Source organism: Medicago sativa, chromosome 3 (assembly GCF_051527215.1).
Source record: "Medicago sativa cultivar Bolivia chromosome 3, Bolivia_mono, whole genome shotgun sequence".
In the NCBI taxonomy this organism is placed as follows: Eukaryota; Viridiplantae; Streptophyta; class Magnoliopsida; order Fabales; family Fabaceae; genus Medicago; species Medicago sativa.
The window spans coordinates 27,783,330-27,802,245 of record NC_140751.1 but is presented as its reverse complement, the minus strand read 5'-3'; the positions used below and the strand labels follow the sequence as shown (position 1 = coordinate 27,802,245).

The window sequence follows — 18,916 nt, the reverse complement described above, 5'->3', positions numbered from 1 at the left end:
TGTGTGAGTTCTACACAAGACTAAGGTCTAATATGCATGATATTTGATTAGCTTCTATGTGGGTGATCTGGAGAGAGCGTACTACTCGTCTTTTTTCCAAAAAAGGAGGAGGCTAGGCACAAGGTCCTCGATAATTTAAAGTTACTATCTTTTTAGAGAATTAAATCAAGAAAACGATGTATAAATTTTGATTTTCACGATTGGTGGGTTAACCCTACTATGTTTTTGGGTTAATCCTCAATTTTTTGTTTCGTTTTTTCGTGAGTTGGTGACTTTTGCTCTTGTATATACTCTTTGATTCATTGAACTTCTCTTTATGCATTCCTTGTGAAGGAGAGAGGTGTGTTGGTTTTTACAAAATTTCATTTGCCTTGTTAAAAAAAAAAATCTATTTTACTTAATTGTCATAGTAGTTCGCTTTGTTTTTCATAGTCAAGTTTTTTAACAGATTAATATAGTTGTTCATGACCTTACAAAAGTTGTTATATATAACGCTAGTTCTCTGTCATAATTTGACATACCTTTTGTACTAATCCTTTAATTTTTCATAAAAAATATTAATTTTCTTTTGTAAAAAAAGAGATATTAGAAGAAACTAGCTCTCAAAATATCTATATTTATACTATATAAAGAGAATAGTCTTTCTTGTCAAAAAAAAAAAAAAAAAGAGAGTAGTCTGTTCTGCTTTTTTTGGCTGACGTTTTTCTCCTTTTGAAATTACTCTTAACTTTCAATTTAAATAGCACATATAACAAATACAAAAGAGTAAATTTAAATATTAAAACAAATTGTATATGTCTGTTTTTTTTTTTAATTATCATTTAAAAAAGACAATGGAGGAGAGTGAATTCAGATATTAAAAAAATATAACAAGCACAATATTTTTTTGTTACCACACAAAATATATCGTGTAACAAACACGATATAAGTATATGTCAAGTTTTATTTTCCTTTATCCTTACAAAAAAAGTATAACAAATTAGATCAAATATATGTCACTATAAATATAATCAATAAGAAAATTATCGTTATTTTATTTTTGTTTTATGTACAGACAAACCAAAATATGTCAAGTTGATAAATAATTTTGTTTTATACTTTGACAAAAATTTATAGATAAATCGATGTACGAATAATTCCATTAATATTTAAAAATTTAAAAATTGTAATCAAAATTATATAAACAAACATAATAAAATACACACACGTTAGCACGGTAAAATATGCGGACAGACGGCACGGTAGTGCCCGTCTTTTCGATATCAAAGATAAAGATTGTTGTTGGTGTCATTATAAAAATTTGAATTTAGATTATATTTTTATTTTATTGATGGTGTCATTGAAATATACAATCATGGTTTGTTATAACTTGAAATCAACAAACATTAATATTTTTAGTTTTAATCAAAATCAAAATTTTATAAAAAAAAAATAAAAAATCCATAGTTTTTAAACATCAATGCAATGAAAATAGCAGAAAGACGGGCACGTTAGTGTAACACATGTAACAAATAGATAAGAATAAATTTAAATATTAAAATATAAGTGAAATAAACACAAATGTCCAATTTTTACTTTATCATTTAAAAAGTGTAACAAACTAAATGAGTGTATCGATACTTACTTTTTCATTATCTCAATTATACCTTTAAACAACAACTTTTTCTATGATAAAGATTGTTGTTATACCTTTAAACAACAACTTTTTCTATGATAAAGATTGTTGTTGATGTCATTAAAAAAATCATTTAAAAAGTGTAACAAACTAAATGAGTGTATCGATACTTACTTTTTCATTATCTCAATTATACCTTTAAACAACAATTTTTTCTATAATAAAGATTGTTGTTGGTGTCATTAAAAAAATTAGAATTTAGATTATGTATTTTTGTTATTTGTTATATTGTTGGTTTCATTGAAATAGATAATATTAGTTTGATTTGTTATAATTTAAAAACAAATATCAATTATATTTTTACTTTTAATAAAAATTAAAATTTCATAAAAAAAAACACCGATTTTACGCTAGTTTTTATAATTAAACCACGTAAAGATATTGATCCATCTCTTGTCAAAAAAAAATATTGATCCATCCATATCTTTGTTTACGAAATGTAAAAATGATTATCTTCCTTATTTTTTTGGTGGTGGCCGGGGTTCAAACCCTTGACCTTGCATATTTTATGCATTTGTCCCTATCAACTGAGCTAAACTCACAAGGACATGATTATCTTCCTTATAATTAAACCATATCTTTGTTTATAATTAAATCTCGCCAGATTTTCTCCGTATCGGTTATATATAAAATAAAATTAAAAAAATTAGTTACATTATTTTTTTATTTAATTTCTTATTTCTGAAAAGTAAAAATATATTTCTGAGAAAATAATTTTTTATCAAATCTCAATATAAAATATTATTGATATAATTTGGATCCTTAAATTTAGCTGGAAAAATTGGATCTTTAATATTATATTTGAAACAAACTCTAACTTTTTTTTGTTTCAAATCAATTTTAATAATATATATATATATATATATATATATATATATATTATAATTAAATCTCACCAGATTTTCTCCATATCAGTTATATATACAACTTTCATTCTTTCTTTAACCCTACTCTCAGTATTTATTTGTTCCCAAATCCTCTCTACGTTTATTTTGCGACCAGTTTCCTTTGCGACCAGTTTCCTCTCATAATATACCCTCTCATTATTTTTCACAGGTCATCCATCCATGGCTGAATACCTTTGCGATGTATACCCAAACTTTTCTTCCACCGATGATTATGACACACAAAATATTTCATCATGCCCTGATGACTGGTATTTCAATATCGAGCTTGAGTGCACAAATATGTTCGTTTTGAATAGAAATTTTGAAACTTCTTTTGAAATAGAGTATCACACGTTATCAAATGTGTCGAAGGATGAATTGATGCAAGAAACTATTATTGTATCATGGCTTTCTCAAATTGACATTCCTCAAGATGCTTATTGGGTTGTGGTATCAAAACTCTTGGAATGTGCTCGTAAAATGGTTAACATGACACATAAGAATCAAAGGGTTCTTTCTATTCGAGTCGATCTTGGCGTAACAAGGGATAGTGAAGATGAAAGTGATGAAGATGATATTGATTTTGAATTTGATGATGAAAGTGATGAAAGTAATGAAAGCAACGAAGATGAAGAAGATACTGGATTGGTTCCTGCGGCAAAGTCATGTGTTGAGGGATTGGAGGAAGTTGAAAAAGAGGGAAAATGTGCTATTTGTTTAGAAGATTTTAAAGTTTGCGTTAGTATGCCATGTTTGCACATATTTCATTCGAAATGTATTAGTGATTGGTTGGAAATAGGCAATTCTTGCCCTCTATGTAGGTTTAAGTTGTCAACTAGAACAAGTGAATGAAGGGCACATTTTGTTATTACTAGGTTTTGTTTTTTTGAACAAGATTACTAAGATTTGAGAATGAATTGTCATATGTACTTATCTTTATATTTGAATTGTCATTCGTTACTGTCTATTAGGATTTGGATATAAAACGGATTTGGTGTATTGAAATTTTATTTTATTTTTGGTGTGTTTTGAATACTTATACTTTTTTTTGTATTGGCAATATCATTTTTTTTGTAATCAAACTTTATATTGATTCTGAAAGTTTTTACAAATTGACGAATGGCCCATATTGTTTAAGCCACATGATTTTTTTCAACAATTTAATGAATTTTTTTTGTATGTAATGAATTAGTGATAGGGATGAAGCGTTACATTTGTGATGTATCCATGTTTTACGGTTCATTGTTTTCCACACACTGTATGTCTCAAAGATCCACTATCATACCACCTTGTATGTCTTTGATGTCCTTAGAGTGCTCCTCTATTTTCTCCTTAAATAAAGCTAAGAAATAACAACCATTGGTTTTCACAAAAACATTTTTTTGACAATTATTCAATACCTAAACAAAAGTTACAAGGAAAAAAGAAAATGTTGTCCTTAGTGATTGAAACTTCAAAGAAAATGAAGAAGAAAAGAAACAAGATAATCTAGACAAAGAAATAAAAGAAAGAGAGGTTGATTTTGGATTGTTAATATGGATAGTATTGCCATGCCACCGCCACCAGAACCCCCTGCATGTGGTGAAAAGTTGACTAATCTCACTGTTGAAGCAGCAAAAAACTTTTTTCTATTTATAGCTATGGTGATTATGTGCAATGGTTTGCATTTTCTGACAAAGCCTTATTCACATCCTCGAATCACTTCTGACATACTTGTAAGTTTCTATATCTTAAAAATCGATTTTCATTATATGATTGTTTATGCTGCATATAATTGTTTGGAGTTTGAGATCTCAACATAGTCGAGACGAGATCTCTTTGTCCGATAATGATGTCTCTGCATATGACTAATCTTCTCTATAAAGCTTACTTTATTAGACAAAAAAATAGGATTTGAAAATGAATTTTTTCTTATAATGATTATGATTTTTTTTTTTCTCTCTTGTATATGAATGCAGGTAGGAATAGTTGTTGGAAACATAGGATTTGTACGCAATCTATTTGAGAAATTCAACAGGACATTTGGATTTATAATTGATTTTGGTATGATGTGTTACATGTTTGCATTAGGGATAGAAATGGACCCTTATATACTATTACAAAAACCACCAAGACATGTTAGAGTTGCTTATCCAGGAATTTGCATAACAATCTTACTAGGAATTCTTTTCTCCCCTTTTGTAAGTTACTTCCCAAACAGAGAAAAAATATTAGAATTCATAACAGCTCTTTCCCTTCTACTAGCTAGTACAGGTTCACCAGTGTTGACGCGTTTGCTAACGCAGCTCAAAATCGGAAAGTCGGATATCGGGAAGCTTACAATCGCGACTGCAATGTACTCGGATTTTTTTTGCTACTTTTTACTTTCCATTTGTTACATAATCGTTCCACTACCCGAATCATGTGATGATTTGGCCTTTGATATTGAGTTTGAAAAAAAGATCATAATGGGTTTTGCAGTTTTGGGAGAAGTATTATTCACACTATTAGTATCGCCGTTTTTTATGAGTTGGGTTGATAATGAAAATCCAGAAGGCAGACATATGAAAGGTCCACATTTGATACTTTCACTTGCATTTGTGGTGTTAATGTGTGCCTCTTCATCATTAAATGGTTTTAGTCCACTTTTAAGTGCATTTTTGGTAGGTGTTTGTTTTCCTAGGGAAGGTAGGGTTTCAAAATGGGTTATCACCAAAATCAACTATTTGTTGAATACAATTTTTTTTCCAATTTTTTTCTTGTGGGTTGGGTTTGAAGCTGATTTGAGGCACTTTGAGGCAGGTAATATTAACACATGGACACAAATACTTATGCTTATAGTTTTATCAATAATTGGAAAAGTCGGTGGTGCACTTGTTTCTGGTGCCACAGAGGGATTTCGTTGGCCTGAAGCAACTGCTATAGGATTGCTTCTTACTACAAAGGGTCATTTGCATATCTACTTGGCTGTCAAAGTGGTAAATCCTTATGCTTAGATTCCATATTTTTTACTATTTTCATCTTGAAAAGATGTATCATTTTCAGAATGAGAAAATAGCCATTGATTGTTGTTGTGTATAACACAAGTCACTGAAATCATGTTTTGCATATAAGTTACTTCAGTATAATATAGGTTCATTCATATCTTGTTCTTGTACTATATTAACAGATGGGTTGTGGTAGAGCAACAAGTAGGTCGACGGCCATTGGGATGATATTGGCAATCTTTTTCACTGTTTTGTACATACCATCAGTTGTAGCACAAATTATAAGACGTGCAAGGAAAAAGGTACCTACTCATCGCTTAGCGCTTCAATCACTGGATCCATCGAGCGAACTAAGGATCCTCTTATGTGTTCATGGACCTCACAATGTTCCTGCTTCCATAAACTTTATGGAGATTTCGAAAGGGGAAGCTGATCCTGGTATTCTAGTATATGTCACCGACATGATAGAACTAACAGAAGAAATATCAGAAACTTTAGAGAGGGGTGACGGAGCGCACACAGAAACTGTAGAAGACACGGAAGTAACAAATGCATTTCAAGCGCATGTTTTAGATAGTGGTGAAGGTATTACATTGAAAAGAACCATGGCACTGTCAACAATTAATAACATGCCACAAGATATTTGTATTTTAGCAGAGGACTTGATGATTGCCCTTGTCATATTACCATTCCATAGGCGTCAACGTCAGGATGGAACATTGGATAGTGGTAATCAAGGGTTCAGATATGTGAACAGAAAGGTAATGTCTTTATAGCTAGAGTTGTCGTATTTTGACACAAATTTGACAAAAATCGACAATATTTTGGATGGCTATCGCAATTCAAATTTGTGGTTTGGTTAATTACGTTAGAGGGATGACTAATGAATATAAAACAAAGTATCATAACTCGGTAATCATTCCCCGAATGTAATTAATCACGATTTTCAGTGTATATTTGAACACATGGAAATCGTGTATATTTAATCGTAATTAAGATGGTTAGTGAGTATCATTTATATTTAAACACCTGAAAATTGTGACTAATGACGTCCAAAATCGTGGTTACGTTCAATAGATGGTTAATGAGTTGTGACACCTTGTCATGTTCATTAACCATCCACTACTTAATTAACCACATATTTGAAATGTTTTAAACATCCAAATTATTGTCAAAATTCGTGTCAAAATATCATTATATCAAAACTAAAAGCTATTATCTCCATTAGATACCGATAATAGTTAGACACTTAAACAGGTATAATATGGCATCATTTTCAGTACATGTAGCAAACCCTATAGATAATATTCGTTTGAACAGGTACTAAGAGGTGCCGCATGTTCTGTTGGGATTCTAGTAGATAGAGGCTTTGGATCATTCGAACAATTATCAAGAAGTCAAAAAACACTAAATGTGGCAGTCATATTTATTGGTGGAAAAGATGATAGAGAAGCACTTGCCTATGCCAGCCGTGTCACTCAACATCCGGCAGTAAAGCTCACTGCAATAAGATTCCTAGTAGATTCAAGTGCAGAATCATCAAGATTAGTAGGATACAGAATCATCCTCCCTGACCAAGAGAAAGAGATGCAGTTAGACGATGAATGTTTCGCACAATTCTACGAAAAACATGTGATAGGAGGCAAAATTGCATACATGGAAAAACATCTTGCAAGTGCTGCTGAGACATTCTCTATTTTGAAATCATTTGAAGGGAAATACTCATTGGTTATTGTAGGAAGAGAAGGAGGTGTGAACTCTATATTAACAAGAGGTATGAATGATTGGCAACAGTGTCCGGAGCTTGGACCTATAGGGGATGTTCTTTCAGGACCAGATTTCTCAATGACGGTCTCAGTTTTGATCATACAACAACATCGACTTAAAGGAGATATAGATGGATTAGATGAAGACTTTTCTATCATGTCATATAACAGGTTTTAGATGGTTAGATGGTAGCCATAAGAAGGAAAAAAAATAGAAAAATTGATATAGGTAGTGTAGAAGTAGAAACAACTGTATGTAGCAAACAAGGAAATAGAAAACTGGTTAGTCAATTTTTTATATACGTACAGGTAATGATTCTGAAAAGTGCAAATGATGTGTAATTAGTAATAGATAATCCACTCAACCACTCATTAAAATGATGCCAGTTAATATAAGAAATCTTCAAAATATATAAAAACTAATTTGTGACTAATTCAATTCAAATGTATGAATCATAAGAGTGTGTTTGGATGCAGGATTGTTTCGTTGTAATGTAATTTTAAATTCCTCTATCAAGTTTCATTGTTTGAATAATAAATTTGGAGAATTTTCAAAATGAAGAAATTTTATAAAGTATTTTGTACATGCAGAGGCCTTGGATCATTTGAACGTTTATCAAGATGTCAAGAAACAAGATTTAGCAGTCATATTCATTGGTGGGCCAGATAACAAAGAAGCACTTGCCTGTGCAGCTTTGCTAACCATCTTGCACGACATCTAGCAGTAAAGCTCACTATAATAAGATTTCAAGTTGATAGAAGTGCAAAATTCTCTAGATTAGTTGGATACCGCATCATCCTCCCAGATCAAGAGAAACAGATGCAGTTAGATGATTAATGTTTTGCACAGTTCTCCAATTGGAGGCAAAACTGCATACATGGAGAAACATCTTGCATATGCGGCTGACACCTTCCTTATTTAAAATCATTTGAAGGAATAGGTCATTGTAGGAAGAGAAGGAGGGTGAACTTTATTTTAAAAAGAGTGTCCTCTATGACTGTCTCAGTTTTGACCATACAGAAATAGAAAACTCCCGAGTCAGTTTTGCAGGAAGGGATTCAGAAAAGCGTAAATGTTGCATAATTAGTGCTATATAATATATAAGAACTAAGAAATCCTCAATATACACAAACTAACTTTTGAACAATTTAATTCAAGGGATAGAAAAAAATATGGTTAGAGTCATAAATCTGATTCATTCATGCAAACTCATTCAAGTTCAGAAACATCAAACTAAAATGAAAATCTGCAAGACACAGATCAAAGTTTTACAGAATAACAGCACAGCCAGCCACCATCTAGTTTCACTAATTCATAAAATTCCAACTTCATTGTAATGCAATCAAACGAATAGTCTAGTCGTCGTCTTCATCAAAATCTGATAACTCTGCATCCTCATCATCAGACTCATTGTCACTCTCAGATTCACTCACTACATATTTCATTTGAGTACGATTGGCCCTCTGAGGTCTAGCCCTTGCTGGCTGTGGTGCAATCTCAACCACCTCATCCTCTGCAGTAGGAGAGTTAGAAGTAGATCCCTCAGACAAATCTGCAATTGGACTTATATCCATGTTAGCAGCTTTTCCCAACATAGAACCACTCTTCTTGTTAAATGGTGACTCCCTCATTTTTCTCACTTTCTTCTCTGGTGATGTACCTATACTTTCAGCTGGCTGCAACATATCAGTTAACAATTTTTGACCCAATGTTGATTTGCTACCTACATTTCTTTTCTTGGGAGCTGCAGCTGCTTTTGCAGGTGGCTTGGCATTTTGAGCAGCAGGCTTTCTCCCTCCCTTCTTAGCCGGGGCAGCCTTCTCTTGAACTTCAAACTCATCATCCTCAGCAGCAGCCTTCTTGGCATTTTGAGCAGCAGGCTTTCTCCCACCCTTCTTAGCTGGAGCAGCCTTTTCTTGAACTTCGAAGTCGTCATCGTCATCTTCAACATCATTAACTTCGTTATCACTGTCTGATTCCAACACTATGGTATTTGACTTCTTTTTAGCACCACCCCTTTTGTTAATCTGTTTCTTCCCAGCAGGCGGCACAGGGGGTTCTTCTTCCATGGCTGTGGAAGAAAACACTAACATCAATACTAGGTGTAACCATATGTACTTTATATGTACAAGCGTCGAAAATTAATTGATGATTCAGAACACATTTAACTAATTCATCCCAACAAAAAAAAAAAATTACCTTGTGACTTTTCACCAGATGATTCTAAGTTATACACAGCTAGGCGTTCTTGAAGAGATAGAATTTCGTCATCAGCTTCCTGATGATATATATAGCACAAGTGTAAGTACTCAACATGATTGGAAGAAAAACATTCAATACAGGAAATTGTCAATTGACATACCTTCTGAGCATTCTTCTTAGAACCTGCTCGTCCTTTTGGTTTTGCAACTTCAACTGGTTTTACAACTTCAACAGCATTCTCTGATGATGCAAATTGAGACAGTTCATACTCGAATGGATGTCAAAATTCAAAAGATTACACATAATATTAATATTAATCAAATCAAATTATAAAACAACTCGGGTTTACCAATTTCCATTGAAGAATTGTCATTCTCTGGCTCAACATTTGCTTTCTTAGTATTCTTTCGCGGCTGTGGTGGCTTTTTTGCAGGTTTTGTAGCCAAACGATTCTTTTTATTTGACATGCTTGAACGCTTTTGACCCTCTTCTGCCTCTATTCTATCAAGCTCCTGAAACACAAGTAAAATATAAATATGAATAAAAGAAAGTAATAATACAGACATTCATTATTTTAAATACAACTAACCAAAATAAGTAATTGTCTCTTACATCAAGTTTCTTTTCAAGCTCGTCTAGATCCTTCAACCACAGTGACTTTGATGGGGTTCCCATCAAAATCTCAAACTCGTTTTCCTTGTCGGCCTTTTCATCTAGCAGCTTCTGAACACTTTCAAGGGTCAAAGTACCAATAGACAAGGATAAAAGATACTCGTAGTCACCCCATGTTGCTCCTTCAACATTGACAGACTTAGATGCAGTTTCCTGCTCACCATCTTCCTGATCTTCTGAATTGTCATCATTAGCCCCTGCAACTTGTGGCTCTGCAGATTTACCTTTCTTCGGGATGGGAGTAAAACCTTTCTGCTTCAGCTCAATCAACAATTCAGCTCTTTTCCGATTGCTTACGATAATTTCACCACTCACAACCCCTAATATGAACCTAACTTTGTTGTCTAAAATCAACAGAAGTCGTTCAAGGTTGGCCAATATATATTTCTGCATAATTGCACAACTTTAATTTCAGTTCATATATTAATCGGTACAGGATATAGAGAAAAAACCACATAATTGCCACAATAATACACCTTTCTCTTCTCATAATACTCCAGCCGAAGTGGATAGAACTCTTCAAGAACTGCATTAGAAATGACACAAAAAGTGAGTGGCATGAAAAACATTACATAATATTGCGATTCAATAATTATGCATAGAAGGGTATACTTTGTTCTGGGGTGTCAAATTTCTTAATTTTTCCCTCTGCATCAAAAAGATGCATGTTGCTTGTGCTAATAGTGCTGGTCAATTTAAACTTCTTGAACAATCCTTCTTGCATTATTGCAGCTACTTTTTCTGCCTTCATCCTGACTTCAATGTCTACGATTGCATCATCCCCATTTTGCTTAAAATCCTGCAAAAAAGAAAATTTACATTTGAATACAGCATAAATTATCCTATGGTGTGTTTGGTGAGAAAGGTATAGGTCGTATTACTTCAATGAGAGGATCCTTCACATTAGGCGCCCCTTCAGTTGTTAGTTCAAGGAACGTCTTATAATCTTGAGTCCACTTTCGAATAGGAAGCTCTGTGATTCTGAAAGTTAGATCATCTATTTCCTCCACCGAGCCATTGACTATATAGCCTCCTTCCTTGGCGCTTTTCTCAATGGTTCCTCTGAATCCTTTGTACCATGGATCCATAGGCACCATTTCCTCATCATTCAACAAACGTCGAACATTGGCAATAATTTCTCGTGGATTATAGTTAGGAATGAAAGAACTCCAACCTGTCCCAATTCCCTCACTACCATTGACAAGAACCAAAGGAATAATTGGTATGTACCTGCGTGGTGACAAGCAGAAATTGAATGAGGTTTCTTAGTTGTTACATACGAATCACAATCAAAATAACCATTGGAAAGGAAAGAGAAACAAAATACCAGTTTGGTTCAATGGATCTCCCATCCTCATTCAAGTACTCAAGAAGCTTATCATCATCAGCATGGAAGAGGCTACGGGTTACAGTATTTAGCTGAGTGTAGATGTATCTGGAACTTGCATGGTCTTTTCCACCCTGAAAAAGAAAATAATTCGGTAAGTGCATCTTTAAGAAAGAAACATTGTGAATACAAAAAAAAAAAAAAAAAACTATGCCGGTTCATCTCACCAAGTTACGTGTCCCAAATTGACCATTAGGTGTGAGAAGATTGATATTGTTGCTGCCCACAAAATCCTGTGCCATTCCAATAATTGTGCTAGCAAGACTTTGTTCACCATGGTGATAAGCAGAATGCTCAGACACATAACCAATAAATTGGCCAACTTTTACTTCTTTGGACAAATTTTTCTTAAATGAGCAGAAAAGAATCTTCCTTTGACCAGGTTTAAGGCCATCAACCATAGAGGGAATGGACCTTTGGAGATCTGCCCTTGAGAACAATATAAGCTCTTTGTCAACAAAATCCTTGTAGCTTATAAGTTTGGCTTCATGATCACGACAAGTACCGGGCTGTCACATCAGAGAATGGTAAACTTTATGTTAAATATACATTCTAGAAGAGTACGCTTATGTAAACAGATTTTCATATTTGTAAAAATCAAACCTCAAAACTACGCATCCAGTTCTTCCTATCTTCAGCTTTTTTCTTACTGAATGCCAGCTCAATTGCATTTCCATCGAGTTCATTTTCCCAAATGAAGTCTTTTCTGTGCTTATCAAGATCTTTAAAGTACTCTCTTCCTTCCTGGGGAGTACTTGTACCCAACCCCTATACAAACAACAAAAACAATAAGCAAACATTGAGAGAGAGAATTATAAGGGCAAAATTTAATTTGGCATGAAGAAAATCTAAAAAGGATCAAATTGTTGATCTCCTACAACTCAAACTAGCAATTGTTTCATGTGTCGCGGGTTGCAGAGCCATGGCAGGAATAACAGAATTATACTTTGTTCAAATTGTTTTAATAAATAAATGTCCAAAATAATTTATGAAACATATTCAATTAGTTTTATTTTTGAAAAGCAAAACTTAGTGATAAAAACTTAGCAAATTATATGAGCAAAATGTACACAGATTATATGATGCATAACCGACATTTTGTCCCCAACAAACAAGTCAACTTCACAACAACCAGCCACGTTAGCCCAACTTTACAGCACCAACAAGCAAACCAATCTACTAATAGTGCAGGCAAAGGATGATATGCAGAAAAATTACACCCCTGATTTGCAGAAAAAATACACCAATATCACACCATGGAAGCAGAGATATCCCGTCTGATGTAGAACACACTCTAAAAGAGGCTGGAAGCAAGCTTAAACAAAAACTGATGCCAACCTCTTCGAGTCGGACCAACAGACTAAAATTTGCCCATAGATATCAGGAAAACAGGCTAGAAATAGTTCCCAATCATCCCCCGTATAGTGGTTTATACTTTTTTAAGTGTAAAAATATATGGAGGTTCTCCATGCTCACAACAACTAACCTTATAGTACTTTATCGCCCAAGCATTTGCAGTGTTCCCCAATCTTTCTCTCCACGCATCATATTCTGGCATAGAATAAAATGACAATTTTGTCCCATTTTTATGAGAAGCCTGCATAGCAAAATAAATGTATCTCATCATAAAAAAGAGAGAAAGGGATAAATGAAGGATGAGAACAGAAAGGGATCTGCTACTCAACGGTATGAACAGCTCATTGTTTTCATTATCAAATATACAACATACAGCATTAATAATACTAACCCTTATAATGGGAGTGGTAAACTCAACCATAAAAGATGGAACTTTAAGCAGTGATGGCCAGAATGAATGAATGAAGTTTATCAATAGTCCTTTGATGTGAGAGCCATCATGATCCTAAATCACACATAAAGTTGAGCTATTATAACCTCGGGGGAATAAGAAAACCACGCATAGAATGTAATCATGCACTAAAATACTATGATTTTTTAATAGCTCTCACCTGATCAGCCATAATCATCAAATGACCATATCTCAAAGACTTCACATTTGTGTACTCTTTGTTTTGCTGCAGTCCAAGAATCTTCTTTATATTTTGAATTTCTTCGTTCTCCATTACCTGCTTATTGCTAGCGTCCCGCACATTGAGCAATTTGCCTCTCAATGGAAACACACCATAGTGGTCTCGACCCACAACAGAGAGCCCAGCCATCTTCATGAAAAAAAAAATTGTCAAATTACATCAAGTAATTTTTTATTTTTTGTACAATAGTAGGAATTTGTGATGGGCTTTAATTAAATGTAAAATGACTATATGCTTCTACCTTTTCTTCATGTACTAAAACGAAAAATGGTCAGACCAAACTTTGAAAAATACTTTTACTAATTGTATTTGTTTATAGACAATAGATAACTTACAGCAAGAGCCTTGGCAGAATCTCCCTCTGTCAATATCAAAGTACACTTATCAGAGTTCTTTCCGCCAGCATCATTGGCATCCTCAAGCTTTACAATCCCACGAAGCCTCTGAGTCTTTGTTCCATCAGTTTTCTTCAAATCTTTACTTTGCTTGAAATCTGCCCATGATAGGAGGGTGTCCACTATTCCAGATTTTTCAACTGCAGAGATTTACAATACATGTGTTACTAACCACCATCCTGTTGATCGATCACAGTACAAAAACACAAATGAGGAGCTACTAACCATCCTTCAGCATCGATTCTGGAACATCACATTTCGAACCAAAACTAGCTGGTTTAGTTGTCAGTGTCTCCTTGGTTTGAGAATCAAAAGCAGGGTTGTCAATTAGAGCATTGACGAAAACCCACAAATGATTCTTCACAGTGTGAGCTTTCACATTGGCATCCTTCTTCTTCTTATTCACTTTGTTCATTATATAGGTAGTAATCTGATTGGTGATGTAATCAACATGAGTCCCACCCTTGATTGTAGCAATGGAGTTAACAAAGCTGACCTGGTGAAGAAAAAAATTAAGGTGAGTAAGACAAGAAATAAACATCAATGAACCTGCAAGTTACACTATACTTTAGAAGTTCACTAGTCACCTGTTGAAACTGCCCATCACTTAGACTCACGCAAATCTCCCACCTATCACCTACTTTGGTATGAGTCCTAATAACAGAACCCAAGTCATGTTAGATAAAAACAAAGGAAAATACACCAACCCACACGCAGATTGAGTTCTCAACTACATGTCTCTATAGCAACAAACCTTGGCAGGGGATTGGGTTTGGACTTCTCAGCACATTTCAGGAAGAGCTCAGCATAATCTTTGAAAGACTTAAAACGAATCACTGTGCCATTGAGTTCAACCTTAACAGTCTTTCCAAGGCACCCTGCCATGTCCAGCACACGCTTTTTCATCAAAGCTACAACATCCTCTTCAAGATATGTCATTTTAAATTTCTCCAAGTCAGGCTTAAAGGTCACCTTGGTCCAGTTCTCATTAGCTTTACATTTGGTTATCAGTGGATCAGACTTCTTCCCCATATTGTCTGTGAACACCTTCATAACACAAAAATTTAACCCAAACAGATTCATTAACTGTCCAAAAACTCATACATAGAAGGTGAACTTAAAGTATCAGAGAATTAGGCTTTTTTATTAACAAACAAAGCAACAAGAAACCATTCATCAAATGAAAGAAAAACTAAAACAAACATCCGAATAATTCTGCAATGTTAGCACCAAAGTAAGAGCACTAGCCGAAACAATGATAGCACCAAAATCAAAAACCAACAATTCAAATAAATACTGCAACGATAATGGTTTGTTAACACAAAAATGATAGCAGAAATGTAAAATTGAAAATCAACATAACAGTAATAATCAAATATTCCAAACCTTAGTTCATTTCCTTCAAACTATAAACTGTAACAGGATTCTAAACCCACAATTAATATACCTAACTTTACACATAAAATGCAACAATTTTACATTGTATGCACTAAAATGGAGGCATCTATTGAGCATATACCAAAATATCATCAGACCGACAAAAACTTGAGTTCATTAATCAAACACTACAATATCTAGCCTGATTTTAAAACAGCAAATTCAAATTCAGTTCATCGTTTAAACTTAAGCAAAATCCTATATCAACATATTCAATCCCAGCTCATTTCACCATACATTAAAAAGTAGAAACCCTACCAAAATCGTAAATCGACAAGTACAATTCCAGTTCATAACACCAAATATGAAATACTCCCTCCGTTTCTTTTTATAAGCAAATTTTACTTTTTAGATTCATTCAATTAATGATGTATGTGGTTCATATTATGGACCACATACATCATTAATTGAATGAACCTAAAAAGTAAAATTTGCTTATAAAAAGAAACGGAGGGAGTAGTAAATACCCTAGCAGAATCTTGAATCAGGAAGTTCAATTTTAGTTCAAAGCACCAAACATTTATTAAAAAGTAAAAACCCTAGCAAAATCCTAAGTCAACAAATTCATAAATCCAAAAATTCCAAAAATTCAAACCCTAGCAAAATCATAAATCCAAAAATTCCTTTGAAAATCCACAAACACTAAAAACACTAGCAGAAGCCTAAATCAACAAATTCAAAATCAATTTCAATTCACATCACCAAAAATTAAAACTCCAAAAAAAATTAAAAAAAACAAACAAGTACAAATTAAACTCAAGAAAACAATTCAAAATCAAATCAACCTTTAGAATCAATCAACAACAAAATCAAAATCGTTTTCAGTTCATACACCAAACACTAAAAACCCTAACAGAATCATCATAAATCCACAAATTCAAGTTCAATTCACAGCACCAAACACTAAAAACCTTATCGGAACCCTAAATCAACAAATTCAATATCAATTTCAGTTCACAACATCAAAAACTAAAAACCCTAACAAGATTCTAAACCCAAAAATTCAAAGAAATTCAAATAAAAACTCAATAAAACAAAATTACCGAACAATTAACAAATCAAAAACCAAATCCACCGCTAAAATCAACAACAAAATCTTCACAAAAAAAAAAAATCAAACAAGAAATGAATCACTACCTGCTTATACTTCTTCAATCTCCGTCCATCAGCAGTTTCAATAACAAACTCAGTAGAGAAAATATTCGTGAGCTTAGCACCATAGCCGTTTCTTCCACCAGTAGTTTTCTTCACATTATCATCATAATTACTACTCGTAAGAAGATGACCGAAAATCAACTCCGGAACATAAACCTTCTCTTCTTGATGAATCTCAACCGGAACACCGTCACCGTTATTGTAAACAGAAACCGTATTCGACTCCGGATCGATCGTTACTTTCAACGAATCCATGGATGGATCTCGCTGTTTGTTATCAGCAGCATTGACGAGAATCTCGTCAAAGATCTTGTAGAGACCGGGAACGTAGGAGATTGAACGGTTAACCATTTCGTCGTTTTCGTAAACCCAGAGATTTTGAGTGTGTTTTTCAATTGAACCGACGTAGGTATCGGGACGGAGGAGAATGTGTTCGAGCTGTGTTTTCTTTTGGTACATTTCTTCGATTGTTTTCGAAGGAATGTTCGCGGTGGTGGACGGTTGGAGAGGGCGTTTTTCCATGGTGGTTGACACGGAGGTAGTGTCGTCGGAGAGGAAGTTTTTAGAGAGAGAAAGTTTCTAGAGAGAGAAAGTTGAAATGAGAAATGAGTTTGTTGTGAGGAATGAAAATGAAAGAAAGGGTTTGATTTATTGAAAATGGAAGAAAGAATCTAACGGTTGTCTTTGGGTTTTGAAATTTGAATCAGGGTTTGAACTTTGAAGCGGGAGAATGAAATTTGAACGAGATTTTGTTTCAATTCGGGTATTTGGATTCGGGTTTGGGTGTTAGACTGTAACGTTCGTTTTGTGTAATTTGTGAGTGAATATACCGGGTTTGGGTCGGGTCGGTTTGATTTATTACATGTCACGGGTTGGTCAAAAGAAGATACTGGAAGAAGTGTGAGGTGTGTGTGGTTTATCGAAATGGAGAGGGCGTTTTTCCATGGTGGTTGACACGGAGGTAGTGTCGTCGGAGAGGAAGTTTTTAGAGAGAGAAAGTTTCTAGAGAGAGAAAGTTGAAATGAGAAATGAGTTTGTTGTGAGGAATGGAAATGAAAGAAAAGGGTTTGATTTATTGAAAATGGAAGAAAGAATCTAACGGTTGTCTTTGGGTTTTGAAATTTGAATCAGGGTTTGAACTTTGAAGCGGGAGAATGAAATTTGAACGAGATTTTGTTTCAATTCGGGTATTTGGATTCGGGTTTGGGTGTTAGACTGTAACGTTCGTTTTGTGTAATTTGTGAGTGAATATACCGGGTTTGGGTCGGGTCGGTTTGATTTATTACATGTCACGGGTTGGTCAAAAGAAGATACTGGAAGAAGTGTGAGGTGTGTGTTGGTTTTGCAGCTGTGAAAAATATATAGTTTTGATTAAAGTCTATTTTAGGATTTCATGGATTTTCATCAATAGAGTATTTTCTTCATCTAAAAAAATCACTAGAGTATCTTTTGAAGTATGTTAGGTAATAAATGTGAATATTTTTTACAATTAGGTTTAGAATTTTGGTTGGTAGGAATTTTTTTTTAACAAAGTTAAATGAATCTAAACACGTAAACTTAACACAAGATACTTGAATTAACACAACACCTACAAATTCATAAATCAATCAACACAATATCGTGAAATTATGAAATTGAATCGTGAAATTGAATTTAACTTGAATCGAGAAATTATGAAATTGAATTTAACTTGAATCCAGAAATTATGAAATTGAATTTAACTTGAATCGAAATTAAAAACAAAATTAGGTAAATCTATGAGAAAAGGAAATTTAACTTGAATTTAACTTGAAATTGTGAAATATAACTTGAATATAACTTGAATTTAACTTGAATCGTGAAATACAACTTGAATTTAACTTGAAATGGTGAAATATAACTTGAATTTAACTTGAAAATTTAACTTGAATCGTGAAATATAACTTGAATTTAACTTGAAATCATGAAAATTAACTTGAATTTAACTTGAATCGTGAAATTGAATTTAACTTAAACCCGAATCTAACAATAAACTTAGATCTCAATGATTTACAAAAAAGGAAATTGGAAATTTTGCTAAATACATACTCGAATAGCATTGTTGTCGAAACCTTGAAGATTCAGTCTAGGATGACGAATGATGCCCACCCAATCTCTTCCAAGAAGTTGAACTCCTTTTTTGATTCGAATGTCATCTTCCCGATCGAACACCATTGCACTCGGATAGAAAGAGAGAGAGGAGATAAAGAGAGGGAAATGAAAGCACAAAATGAAAAAAGTAGCGGGCAAATCTTTTTTTATGTAATCTCAAATTAAAATTTTGCTTTTTACAAATTATTTCAAATA

General features: G+C 33.6%; 3 protein-coding genes across 4 annotated transcripts; 2 read left to right on the top strand and 1 right to left on the bottom strand.

The window, feature by feature from the left end:
• Window positions 1-2,742: 2,742 nt before the first annotated feature.
• LOC146936877 (uncharacterized) lies at window positions 2,743-3,414 on the top strand. The gene has a single exon (XM_085749294.1). It carries the CDS (start codon window positions 2,743-2,745, stop codon window positions 3,412-3,414), a length of 672 nt encoding a protein of 223 aa, XP_085605420.1.
• A 355-nt stretch (window positions 3,415-3,769) lies between these two features.
• On the top strand, window positions 3,770-7,619 carry LOC146936876 (cation/H(+) antiporter 28-like). Its single transcript, XM_085751450.1, has 4 exons — window positions 3,770-4,277; window positions 4,521-5,519; window positions 5,711-6,289; window positions 6,849-7,619. Exons 1-4 carry the CDS (start codon window positions 4,098-4,100, stop codon window positions 7,470-7,472), a joined length of 2,382 nt encoding a protein of 793 aa, XP_085607576.1. The 5' UTR covers window positions 3,770-4,097; the 3' UTR covers window positions 7,473-7,619.
• Window positions 7,620-8,471: 852 nt separating this feature from the next.
• TOPII (topoisomerase II) lies at window positions 8,472-17,209 on the bottom strand. 2 transcript variants are annotated; one of them, XM_085751449.1, is made up of 19 exons: window positions 16,574-17,209; window positions 14,754-15,046; window positions 14,587-14,653; window positions 14,225-14,495; window positions 13,940-14,139; window positions 13,524-13,733; window positions 13,304-13,417; window positions 13,043-13,153; window positions 12,160-12,324; window positions 11,724-12,065; window positions 11,497-11,630; window positions 11,051-11,399; window positions 10,782-10,968; window positions 10,646-10,695; window positions 10,110-10,556; window positions 9,847-10,009; window positions 9,658-9,737; window positions 9,495-9,573; window positions 8,472-9,366 (listed from the first exon to the last, which is right to left on the bottom strand). In XM_085751449.1, exons 1-19 carry the CDS (start codon window positions 17,111-17,113, stop codon window positions 8,651-8,653), a joined length of 4,518 nt encoding a protein of 1,505 aa, XP_085607575.1. In that variant the 5' UTR covers window positions 17,114-17,209; the 3' UTR covers window positions 8,472-8,650. The 2 variants fall into 2 exon arrangements, with proteins under 2 accessions (XP_085607575.1, XP_085607574.1); XM_085751448.1 differs by having other exon boundaries at window positions 13,043-13,417.
• Window positions 17,210-18,916: the final 1,707 nt, after the last annotated feature.

Coding starts and splice junctions, on each gene's coding strand:
- LOC146936877 (XM_085749294.1), top strand. CDS start 2,743: ATGGCTGAATACCTTTGCGATGTATACCCAAACTTTTCTTCCACCGAT.
- LOC146936876 (XM_085751450.1), top strand. CDS start 4,098: ATGGATAGTATTGCCATGCCACCGCCACCAGAACCCCCTGCATGTGGT. Junction 4,278..4,520: donor GAATCACTTCTGACATACTT/GTAAGTTTCTAT, acceptor ATATGAATGCAG/GTAGGAATAGTTGTTGGAAA. Junction 5,520..5,710: donor TCTACTTGGCTGTCAAAGTG/GTAAATCCTTAT, acceptor CTATATTAACAG/ATGGGTTGTGGTAGAGCAAC.
- TOPII (XM_085751448.1), bottom strand. CDS start 17,113: ATGGAAAAACGCCCTCTCCAACCGTCCACCACCGCGAACATTCCTTCG. Junction 13,418..13,523: donor TGATGATTATGGCTGATCAG/GTGAGAGCTATT, acceptor TGTGTGATTTAG/GATCATGATGGCTCTCACAT. Junction 10,969..11,050: donor TGAAGGATCCTCTCATTGAA/GTAATACGACCT, acceptor TCTTTTTTGCAG/GATTTTAAGCAAAATGGGGA.